This window comes from Clinocottus analis, unplaced genomic scaffold (genome assembly GCF_023055335.1).
Source record: "Clinocottus analis isolate CAN_PGR_092001 unplaced genomic scaffold, fCliAna1.0.p SCAF_15, whole genome shotgun sequence".
Classification (NCBI taxonomy): Eukaryota; Metazoa; Chordata; class Actinopteri; order Perciformes; family Cottidae; genus Clinocottus; species Clinocottus analis.
Window position 1 is genome coordinate 13,217,876 of NW_027175876.1, and position 12,511 is coordinate 13,230,386.

The 12,511-nt window shown below is 45.2% G+C and overlaps 1 protein-coding gene across 1 annotated transcript in view; it reads right to left on the reverse strand.

Moving 5' to 3' along the window:
- Positions 1 to 12,511, reverse strand: part of bach2b (BTB and CNC homology 1, basic leucine zipper transcription factor 2b) — an 84,620-nt gene continuing 72,109 nt past the window's right edge. The window contains exons 4-5 of the mRNA XM_068577277.1: positions 3,907 to 4,113; positions 1 to 3,007 (exon numbers count right to left, since the gene is read on the reverse strand). Coding sequence (XP_068433378.1) covers positions 2,519 to 3,007; positions 3,907 to 4,113 — 696 coding nt within the window. The 3' untranslated portion in view covers positions 1 to 2,518. The remainder of the gene's footprint in view (positions 3,008 to 3,906; positions 4,114 to 12,511) is intronic.

A 12,511-nucleotide genomic window follows, 5' to 3' on the forward strand; every position in this document is an offset into this window, starting at 1 on the left:
AAATCCTGACAAAGGCAGCGGCTGACCAGATCCCCTCCTTCTGTTCTTACCATTGACAATAAAAGCCCAAAACATATACTCAAATGATCATTTGCGCCGTTTATTAGCCACGTCCCCGGTGTGTTTAGTCAAGTAAAGCAAGCCGAGGCCAGTAAACTTCAGGAAATCACGCCGCCCTCCTTCCAGAAAGAGGAAAGAGATGCCGCCGATGTACAGAAGCTAGCAAAACAACGGCTAGCCAACTGGGCTGGCCACACTAGCGCCAGTTCTTAATTAAGCTAACAGGCCAGTCGCCATTTTGGATTGGGGCTTTAAAAAAATAAAAAGAGTGATGAATAAAGCTTCACATTCCAATTGGTTCCAACTAGTTTGTGCGAGAAGCCTGCGGTGCGGCGAGGGTTGAGATAATTCAGCCCATCTTGGCCGTTTTATTCATAGAAATTCAACAAAATAAAAATATAATTTTTACATAAGCTAAAGACAAACTAACTAGGCCTACGGCTGTAGGCGGCATGCATGCACGTCACAAAGGAGGATGCTCAAAAAACAGATGCACGGTCGGGGCAAGACGTGTTACTTATCTTAACATGATTGTTACGCAATCACTGGGACGACACACACACACACACTGCGTTTGCGTCAAACGAAATCCGAGTTAGCTTATTCACTTCCTAAGGAGAACATGTTCCAGTGAACGCTCTCCCACTGGAACATTAGCTTCTTTTGACGTTTCGGCTTTCAGACGTGGTTTCTTCATAAAAGAGCTTTTTGAATTGTGATTATTTGTGATCGTATCGACGAGATGTGTCCTCTCTAAGTGCTCCAGTCTGAGACTTTTTAAGGGGTCCGACACAAAAAGACGAAGTGCTAAATGGCGCTGAGCGCTCAGGGCTGGAAACAAAGTGCCTGATTTAAGTCAATATTTTTTCATTCCGGATTAAATTCGAAAAGCATCCGACACTTATTTGAATTTTTTTTGCTGTCTCTATCAAACAGCAAGATTGCAGCATGTCTGTCGAGAGTGTAAACACAAATAGCGTCTTCAAATACTGATGAAAAATAAAGAAGAGATTTTCTCCAAACGACACAAGGCAGAACTCTTTTTTTTTTCACATTTTAAAGAGGAGTCTTGAATGTCTATCTTTGAAACATGCATGGGGCTCCAGAATTGTACGCGCACGTTGACGCGTTGTGTCTGTGTGTGCTGCACGTGTGTGTCTGCATGTGTATCGAGCCGATTTCCTGAGTATAAGAACGCTCACCTTGGTGGGTGGGGCGCTCGTTAGGCAGGACAGGAAACAGCAAAACATTTTCCCTCAGCAAAAAAAATTTAAAAAAAGGTGCTTGATATAACCCCGTGTGACAAAAAAAAAATTAAAAAGAAACATCTAAGCTTCTACCTGTACAAAACCACTGTTACAGTCATCATGCTCCATACTATGTACATTTCTGCCAAACAAGCACTTGAAAGTCACCGGTACAACATCCAAATACAATGGTATTGCTGATGAGTGGGAAATAAAAAATAGCCATTTAACTGCCTGCAAAAAAACTGAACAAAAAAAAAAAACCTTTTTCCTTTCATTTCAGTGCTGAGGAAGGCAAAGGAGGAATGTTTTCAGGTTACAGCCTGTACAAAGTTCTCCCGCACGGAAATACAAACGCGTGGAGACATTTCTTTTTTGTTGGTTGTTGTTTGTTTTTTTTTGCATATGAACATTTTACCTTCTGGCTGCGTCTCGACTTCTCCGTCTGTGCAGAAGCTGCGTTCTCATTGTCCATGAATTCGGTTGAACATTCAGAGGATTTCTTTCTTCTTCTTCTTCTTCTTCTTCTTCTTCTTCTTCTTTTTTTTGTTGTTTGTTTCGTTGTTATTGTTTTTCCTGAGTTTGAATTGCTGTGACAAAAAGGGCCACTGAGATATCGCGAGAGTAGAACCGAGAGAGAGAAAAGAGAGCGAGAGGTAGAGAAGATCAATAGAAGGGGGGGGGGGGGGGGTAGAAAGAGAAAAGGCAGGTACAGAGATACTGTCGGTATGTAAGAGAGAGAGAGAGAGAGAGAGAGAGAGAGAGAGAGAGAGAGAGAGAGAGAGAGAGAGAGAGAGAGAGAGAGAAACAAAAGAGAGCTGCTGTTTAGGTCCGATGAGGTTTAACTTTGAGTTGTGACTCGCGGGGAACAGAAGGCTCCGCCGTGCAGGTTGCTGTCGGGGCGAGTATAGCACCATTGTACGTGTTTTGGTGAGAAGTTCCCACTCCGTCATGGTAAGAGGAGAGAATACCTGGAGAACAGTATTGCTGCTGTTAAGACAACTTTAGTGTCGACCGTTCAAAAAAACATAAATACAAACAAAGCTTGTTTTTCAGTGAACACTGGCAGAAGCTGACCGTCTCAGCGACCCCGGACAGAGAGAGAGAGAGAGAGAGAGAGAGAGAGCGGGGGTTTGTCAGAAAAGTAAAATTAAATAATACAAAATAAAAAAAAAAGGTAAAATGCAACGACACAATTGAACCGCCGCTACTCAGTCCGTCCTTGGCTGCTCGTCAGTTGTACATTTGTCAGTCATTTCCTGGCAAAAATCCACCGTCACCGCCTGGTTGGACTTCCCCGCCGGCTGCCCCGACTTTGCGTACACGCCGGCGTCCGGGCCGTCCATGTCCCCGTCATCCGTCCCGTTCCTGACGGCCGAGTCGGGCTCGCTCTCCGAGGGCCCCTCGGGCGACCCGTGGAGGCTGGGCTCCGGCGTGGCCGAGGCCGAGCGGCCGGTGAGGTCGATGCTGGTGTTGTCGGCGCCGTTGTTGTTGTTGTTGTTGGCGGGGGCGGGCTTGGGCTCGCTGGCGCCGCCGGGCCGCAGCACGGGGCAGTAGTGGTTCAGGGACTGGACCTGCTCCGGGCTCAGCTGGACGTCCCGGCACACCTCCTGCGACAGGCAGGAGAAGTTCTCCCACAGCTCGCCCATGCACGCCTTCAGCTGGTTCCTCTCCGTCAGCAGCTTGTCCTTCTCGCACACCTGCACACGCGCACACACACACACCACACACACACACACACATAGAGGAGAGCCTTTAGCTTATTTGTTCCAATATAAGGAATATCTGATTTAAAGCTCTTTTGGATCCCAATCATGTTTTTTAAGTCTCCCCTATGCATTATTTCTCAAATATACTCAAATAATAAATACACAAAGACAGAAAATCTGTGCGCAATATCGGGTTTCTCTGCCTCCTTTTAGTGCTCCTAAAGTGCAAGATTATGAAGGCAAACAGCCAGTTCAACCTAAAAAGGTGTTGCTCTTGGGATTAAAATGCCAATCAAATCAATATTGGGATTGTTTCATCATTTGTCTGTGTGGCGGCTGTAAATAGACGGGGCAGGAGGACAGATGGGATGTTGTTGCAGTTCCTACTTCTTGACAGCAGAGGTAGACAAAGCCCATGTTCTCACAGGAGTCCATGTTTGCACAGAACAAAGACTGTATTTTAACACTTCCGTGAGGGAGGGATTACTTTGGATAACATTGGTACTTTAGAGCCATATTTTCCCAAATCGTGACAAATGGGCTACAGCATGTTTTTAAAATTGGTTAAATATGAAGCAGAACAAAACGGACTGCTATGTAACCGCTCTGGGAAATTCCTCGCTGTCAATTTTGCTTGTTTTGTGGCACGCTCAGATTGCTATGAAGTGTCTGACAACAATGTGAAAAGGACCCGACATATGGATGGAGATGGAGAGGGACTCTTTTCTTGGATCACCTTTATATATATATATATATATATATATATATATATATATATATATATATATATATACATATATATATATATATATATATATATATATATATATATATATATATATATATATATTTAAACTTCTCATTTCCTCGGCCTTTGCTCAACAACTCACCAGTTTCCGGATCTCGCACTCCAGGTTCATGATGCAGTCGAGCTTCCTCTTGCGGCAGCGCTGCGCCGCGATGCGGTTCTTGCTCCGCCGCCTCACGTCGTGGATGAACTCGAGCTGCTCCGAGGTCAGTTTGTGCATTTTCACCAACATTTGGAAGTCGTTCCGTGGAAGATTCGTGATTTGATCGACGGGAAAAGGCAGCTTCACCTTGTGGGGGAAAAAGAACAGCCACCATGTCTCGTGAATTGTGATTGATTTTGTTATTGAGCTTAGCATGTACACAATACTTAGTTCATCTTTATTTTGTATGGAGGCCTAATTAATGATAGACTTTTGAATCCCTTAATCATTTTAAAATTAAATTAGGCCTGCACGTATTGCTTCAGCATCGACATTGTGGTATGTGCAATGGACACATCACAGGATGTGTGATGTCTCGTAAGGCCATTGTCAACGGCTAATGTACATGAGAAGTCTGTCAGGACATCATTTAATCAGATTCGAGGGTTCTCTCGAGGCTCTGCAAGGAACACGACGTCAGCTGTCCGAAAACATGTCACTAAAAACATGTACTTTGTCGCCATCTTGTAAATATTCCAGTTTTGCTATTTTAAAATGTTTTCGGTTGTTCTGGCCGATCAGACCTCGAATTGGGTCAGAATAAAAAACTGCAGGGAGACAAATGTCTGTGCGTCCACTCCCACAAAGGTCCAATCAGCTGTAAAGAAGTAAAGAATCGGTGCGGCGACGTTGGATCTGCTCTTTATAAGCGGGCTGTTAAGAGCAACTTAACGGCCCATCTGCCAGCGTGCCGCCTTCACACGGTGCCCCGGTTGTTTGCTTGGTTGCCTTTTTTTGGGCCTGTTCCAGGCTTAATGCTCAGACAGCGCACAAAGGATTTCTGATTATTACAGTTTTGCCCTAAAATCCAGTACATTTCGTATTTCTCCAGGGTTATGTAACTGGAATGGTGGAGAGGTCTTTGAAACAAAACATCATTACTACATTTTACTAGCTGCAGGTTTTGGCACTGGGGTTTTCTCTTTTTCAAAGAATGTTGCCTGGTTGTTATGTTAACGCAAGCCATTTTGAAGTATGATAAAGTGATTGTGCATTAAATTTACAAAGTCAAAATGTAGATGGGAATGGAATTAGTGTGTGTGAGAGAGGAAAATACTGGCTCAACAGTAACACAAGTAAATTACACACATTTCAATTATAGGTATCATCATAAAACTTCACCAGATGATTATTTACATTAATCCAATTATTTTCTGGTCCCATTTTCTGAAATGTTATATTTAATTATGCAAATTATTCATTTCTAATGCTGAATCGAGAAGAAAATCTACAAAAGCAAAGAGACAAATTAAACACCTAAATGTCTATTTTCGAATGCTCTCTTCCCACTACAGTCCAAAAGAAGACAAAATAGCCCCAAATCTTAACCAGAGCATGAAAAACTGCCCCGGCGGCGTCTCGCCTGGATCAACGTCTCCGGTGTGATTTAACGGCGGTAGACTAATGGAGGGCCGCGGCTCAATTCGCCAAGCGCCTAGAGGAGAACGTCCAAGGTGAGTCAACGCACCGCCGCGCCGGCTCGCTGCGAGGCGGCCGCAGCACTCGGCCACAAGGTGGCAGGAGAGCGCCGTTGCGCCGGACTTGCTGTGAGCCTCCAGCTCCCTCCACCTCACGTTTCACATGGAGCTCGCATTCCCAAGCAGAGGGGGAAAGGTGATCCAAGAAAAGAGTCCCTCTCCATCTGTCCCTTAGCAGCTGGAAAGGTGCCAGTGTGACAGATTGAGGGGGAGGGAGGCAGTGACTCGTCAACCTGATTTAAATCGGTGTCAGGTGATTTCTGGCGACGTGAATATCTACGCCGGCAACTAGCGGAGTCCTTCACGGGGGCAGCAGAACAATAGAATTAGCAGCAATTTGGTACCCCCCCCCCCTCCCTCTTCCAAAACAAAAAAAGACACCGCGTCAAGTGTTTATTTACAGTTTGGAGCGCAACAATGACTCGGGCCTCCCTCCCTCAGGTGATGGCAAACCTTGTGATAAGCACATCACAGGCAGCGGTATCTGCGTGCTCCAGGGATCCGCAGCTGTAGGCGGCGAGCGAAGCGGTGGAGGCACAACAAAGGGCCAGAGGAAGACAGCCGGCGAGAGCTTGGCAGAGATGAGAGGAGCTGCGGCTCCCCCTTTTTCCCCCTCTACCACCCCTCCCCTTTCCCCGTGGCTGCCTCTGAGGAGCGCGAGGGAGTCAAACAAAGGAGGAAGAGGAGCAAGAGACTCCACGCTCCCCGCTTGTACCTGGCTGCTCGAGGCCGGGGATGAGGAGGTGTGGGAGGAGGGGAGTGCTGGCCAGATGTTCCCCCGGAGACCCTCAACTGCTCGGATGTCCGCAGGCGGCGCAGGTAGAGGCAGCTCTGTTTTTAGTTGTTTTTTTCTCCCGCCAAGTGATTGCACAGCGGTGGTTGCACAGCGGTGGTTGCCCAGCGGCGGCCGCGGCGTCACCTGGCGTAAGCGGCGCTCTCGGGGAGAGGGCGACCGGCGAGGTGCCTACTCATGACAGGATCCAAATCCAGACGTCAATCCGTCCCCGAGCGAGGAAAACGGCTCGAGTTTCCTCATTAGAAGTGGAGCCCTGTGAGCCGCCAGGAGCCCCCCCACGCTCCTCATCTCAGCTCCACATCCGCATGCAGACACATGAATAAATAACGACCCGAGCTTTCAAGGCCACGCTCTGCCAGGGCATGACAGCTCCAGCCTCAAACAGGAGCAGGGGGTGGGGGCGGGGGGCTGTAAAACATCAGCTTGGGCTACCGGCTTCATCTAGCACACTGGAGGGGGGGGATGACTCTGTTTGTGATCAAGTAGCCTCCATGGGTCTGATGGGATCTTTAGCCACAACCCCAGAGGCTGGGAAAAGCAAATCAGGAGACGATGTGACCTTGGTTTCGACACCCCCACCTCCCTCCCCTTCTTCCCCACCATCATCCACCAGCCGCCGGTACACAGGGGACGGCTATATTTAACCGCTTCACCACGAGAGAGACCCAGTTCGGCGGCGAGGCTGGGGGATGACGGAGTGCACTTCAATGGCGGTGGAGGATTCACGGCCAACTGTTCTCTGCACTTCTCGTTCCCCCCCTGTGATGGAGTACGACATCGTCATCTGACATCAGGACCGAGCGCTCTGCTGGACCTCAAATCCAGGCTCGGGAATACCATGAATGTGGGACAAGTGACCCATTCAGACGAAGGGCTGAGATAATCATGTCCACTCGCTAAAGGAGGGTTTTAATGCCATACATGGAATTTATTACTCCAATGGTAATATCGTAGGAGTCAAATACAAATCAGCAAAGTTATCTTTTGAAAAGGAGCAGTCGGATGTGTGTGTGTGTGTGTGTGTGTGTGCATCCACTACAGAGAGAATGCTGGGATTTGTGAAGCCGACTCTGAGGTGTTTTAAAAAACTTGCTTTCTCTCGACTGTTTTCCACTGATTGTGCAGAAGTCAATCAGAAAATGGCTCTACTTCTCGCTTGATTTATTACCTCGGTGAAAATTGTGAATATGAGTTTATGTCGCTCCTCGTCATTCCAAATATGGTCACTTTGGGTCATTGGTTGCGGAAAAACAACAACATGGAAAACAACATGGAAAATTTGACATGGCGGCAGCAAAATCACCGAACTCGAGGATTCAAAACGGCAGTTCACAAACGAATGAGTGACGTCTTGATGACTGCGTCCACTTCTTTTACTGTCTAATCTTGTCGACCTGTTCCTTTTAAACGGAGTCTAACAATACCGCTCCACCACTAAGGGAGGAATAGTTGCGGCAAAATGATTATCGCTTTCTTTCCGAGAGATGTCCCTCAATGCCAGTCTCATGTGTGTGCCAATACAGAGCTGGACGTGGTTAGCCTAGCGTGGCGTGAATACCGGAAAAGAGTTCAATGGCTCGCTTCTGGTCTCCACGCTAAGCTAAGCTAACCAAACATTGTCTCCAGCTCTGCAGCCAACACGATACGATAAAATAAGACGGAGCTTTCTTAATCCTGAGGAAAATTCTCCTGCCAGAGTTAAATCAAAGATTACAACAAAAGAGTAAGAGAAAAAAAGAACACTGAACAATACAATAACAATTATTAGGTGTAAAAGAAGTAATAAGTGTCTCAATGTCTCCAAATGATAATAGTGAACTAAAAGCAGTATAATACAAAACAATAGAATAGAAAAGCAATAAGAGAAAGGTAAATAAATATGGTAAAAAATGTAAAACTAGAGTAAAAAAAATTAATGAATAGGAAGTAATAATAAAACTAATAGAAACTAAAAAAAGAAGAGGTAATATTGAGCATGATATAGAGATTAATATTGAAAAGTAATAATATATTGCACATAGCATAATGAAAGTAATATCGCACATGCAAAAATAAAACATTTTTCTCCTTTAAAACCTCCTTATTGAATATTCTGCAGCGTGCAGGTAAAATGAGCTCATCATTTTCTCTCAAATCCAGTCAGAAATGGTTACTTTAAGAAAAAAGTTTTTTATTGTAACCAAAGGTATTTTCTAAAAAAAAAACGATGCCCGCATGAGACCTCTGGTTCAGGTCTCTGTAATACTTGTGCCTAATTTTAAAGACTAAGAAAAAATGAGATCTTATCTTGCTGTATGAGGTTCAGCATTGTGCACGTCTGTGTGTGTGTTTCACGCCCTCTCTGTAATTAACCCTGTTACACCACACGCGCTTGTAAATGAGATTATAAAGAAGCTTCGCTGCACCTTTCCTGAGTCAGATCCTAACCAAGATAACGTGGGGAGGTTCAGTAGCATTTATCTGCAGCACGTTTAGATAAATAGATGACTGTTTCGCTGCTCTCTTCTGACTAAATCATGAAAAACGGTGAACTTGCACTGCGTTCGTAAGGAGCTTTATTTATGCGAGCGGCGTTCAGTGTCATGAACAAAGCATCTGATGCGTGTGACTTCACCGGTAGCTGCAGTGTGTTTGGAATCAATGCGAGGAGAAATGAGTTTATTCGAGAGAAAAAATGTGTCAAAAAACAAACAAAAACACAACACCAAACTCGCAACACTGGACTTCTCTGTTTGATTGCCAAGTTATTGCTGGGAGTGCAAAAAAAAACAAAAAACTGAAAAAAAAACACCACAGCACAGGCCGCCAAGCTGCAGCAACGTGGCCAAAATCAACACAAGACTCTTGCAGATTACCACTGTAAAGTATAGCTGGAAGCTAATTGGACTTCCCAGTTCTACCAGCCTATCCCAGCTGGAGTTGTCTCTGTGCCCCGGCTGGCCCCGAGGGGCCCGCGTACTGTGCTCTGCTCTCCACAACGCGCAACAAATAAGAGCGTGAATAATATCTTCTCCGTTTTGGGTCTATATTCGTCCCGCTCCGCTGAATGCTCCGGGGCCGATTTGGGGGGTAATGAAGAGGCACTGTGTCTCATTTCTTTGATACTACTTTTTTTTGGGGTTGTAAATGCATCAAGCTAGATAAATATAGATTTCCAAGTAAAACGGCTGCGTAAACTGCAATCCCCTTCCTCAATATGAACAAACCTCCCTCTGCGTACACCGTAGGCTAAAAAGTTAGGCTTCCTGTACGACGAATATTTAAATATGTAACGCTCTTGTGGATGAAATGGAGGAATTTATTAAATAACTATAGTGCCTCGGAATGAAAAGGGAAAAAAGGCCCATTTATCTTGCACATATCAATATTAGTATTGCATGTGACTGAAATGGATCAGCAGCTGACATTACAATTGACAAATTGGACCACAGCCACATCATATCTAGAGTATTGCAAGGGTTAATCTAGCATTGCGCAATGGCAGCAGAACTGATATTGGGGACTGTGCACTTCCTGTCACGCGTTCATTCTATTTCATGTTTTGCCCGATACCAAAAAAAACCAAAAACAATGTGCTGATGTATCAGGACTACATCCTCATTCCTTCCTCCCACTCGCTCTGAGATCAATATTTTCACCGCTGTGGTCGGACTATACGCCAGAATGAGCTCAACGCCTACACTTCAACTGGGGAGAGAGAGAGAGAGAGAGAGAGAGAGAGAGAGAGAGAGAGAGAGAGAGAGAGAGAGAGAGAGAGAGAGCAATGCAAATGGCACTGTGTAGAGATGCAGAGTACATTCACAGCTGACATGCAGTGGCCACTTTCTCATGTGTGAGCGAAGAAGTTAAAAGGTGTGAATGTGACATTGTTACGAAGAGTAATTAAGTCAGTGGACTGACACGATGTCAGTTACACAACAATATTTACCTATTTCTGTTTACTCAGATTTGCACAAAATATTCCTCCACGCTGGTCTTAAAGAGGGCTGAACAGAGAAATCTGCATGGTTGCTGTTAAGTGCTGCAGGATCCACGCAGATTAGAGAGTCAGAATTGCTCTGGCACCTTAGACAAAAAGCTAATCTATATTACAAAAAATTAGCTTTGTTAAGTTTTGTTTGGCAACACATGGAAACCCACTTTTAGGATTTTTTTGCAGCATGAATGCAACTGGCAAAACGCTAGGATTGATATTGAACTTTAATTTGGCAATTGGGATGAGGGTAAATGTTAGTACCACCAAGTACAGCAGAGTCATACAGTTAATGAACTGACTCGGTAGTGTCACAGTGTTTTCTGTCTGAAGTTTGGAAACATAAGCTAACATTAGCTATATTGTAAGTTACCAAATCAAGCTAGTTGCAGCAGTGACAAAGTCCTGAGTGCACTGAAGTAAACATAAATATGATTAACTGCTTATGAATAACACGTTTTGCTTTCTAGGATAATGATTAATGTTTTAGCACAAGTCATACAGAGTCGGCTTTCTGACTCAGTAATAGCTGTTACGCAACAACAGCTCACCAAAGTTTGCTAAACATTTGCCTACATTATCATTACCAGGAATATGTTTTATTGCTGCTGAACTTTTGAGACGATGGTGAATGAGCACATAGAGACAACAAACTCGAACGACACAGGCTCCACTACTCCAGACTAAAGACATCATTATGTCAACTTTGATTATCAACTTATTTCAAATCCCACTCTGGTCAGAGCTCCAAAATGTTCAAAAATGTCTCTTTCTTCGTCACACTATGTATGATTTGAACAAAATAACAGTTAATACCGTCATCGTAGGTACGTCAGCTGTATACATTATTGCTGTCAAAACAAGTGAGACCATATCAAGTCACATCAAACCCCTCCAAGAGCCACACTTAGGTCCAACTTTCCATTTACAAGCGAGGGAATATAGTATTCCTCTTTCAAAAGCTGCTCTTCTCCTTTTTAAGGAGACTCTGCTGCATGAAGCTGCTGATAGTTCTCAGATGTGGCTCATATAAATGCAACAGCCCGTAACCACAGAGCAGGAGCTGCCCAGAGACCTCAAGTGACTCAGGATACCTTGTATGACTACGCTTCAGTCAGACTGCCTTGCACTTTTAACAACTTCCTTCCTCATCGGGATCCACTGCATCCAGTCCGCAGTCCAAGGCTGCAGCTATTTTTACCGAAGCGGCTGCATTTGCACCGGCAAACGCAGCGATGCCTTGCTGTTTCCGTGCTTTGTTTGTACAGCCAAATCATAGAGTGGAGCGGTAGCGAAGCGAGTGGCACGGGAAGCATGAGGTAGCACTTCTTCACCACATAAAGGCCAAGGGAGAGTAACCTAACGCCAAGCTTCACTTTGCAAGTACCTCTCTGCTACCTCCGCTTTAAAAGCCGGTGCAACAAACTGTGGCGGCTCCGGGAAACATTCATTCATGAAAGAGCTTATCAACGGGCCGCGATAGCGAGTGGAAAGCTGGCAGATAACCCTGTGTGAGTCAATAGAGATTTGACAGAGGATATTGTGTGGAGTAATGGAGCGCCATCAATGGCTGACACATACATAAACACAGTCCTACCCACACAAAGGGGACTAAAACGTCTCCTAGTCATTTTTTTTTGATGCTCTCCCGGCTGATAGCTCAGCGCTGTGAATCAATCTAACATAATTTACAGGAGCACATTCGGCAGGCCCTTCGAAAGCCCATAAATCTAATGGCGGAGGGAGCTGTGTGCCACGGTATGAGGGTAATAATTACACATTACTGCTGAGCCTCTTTATCTCGCAGCTCTGTTTGAGCAGTGGAACTGAATTCTTTCCACGGAAAAGCGAAATCCTGTCATGTAGCTCCAACCCCTGCAATACACCGGCTTGTTCTTTGAATCGGATCACCATGGCAACCCACCACTTTCTCTCTCTCTCTCTCTCTCCTCCCTTTCTGCCCCCTCCCCCATTAGACACTTAGAGCAGTCCTCAGTACCAAGCTCATCAAACGTTATTCTGCGTGCACCTCGAGCGCACGTCACTGAAGGTGTCACGAGAGTCAAGATGGCCGAGCAGTAACTTGGAGCCGAAAGGTCGTAAGTTCAAGCTCCGCAACAGCCAATGGGTGACGTCACAGTCTGGAGAGAGACATGACAATGCGAGTGCCATGGGAAAAACAGAGTGTCATGATGTATAATTTATTGTAAAAGCATTTAAAATTACAAACGGGGAAAC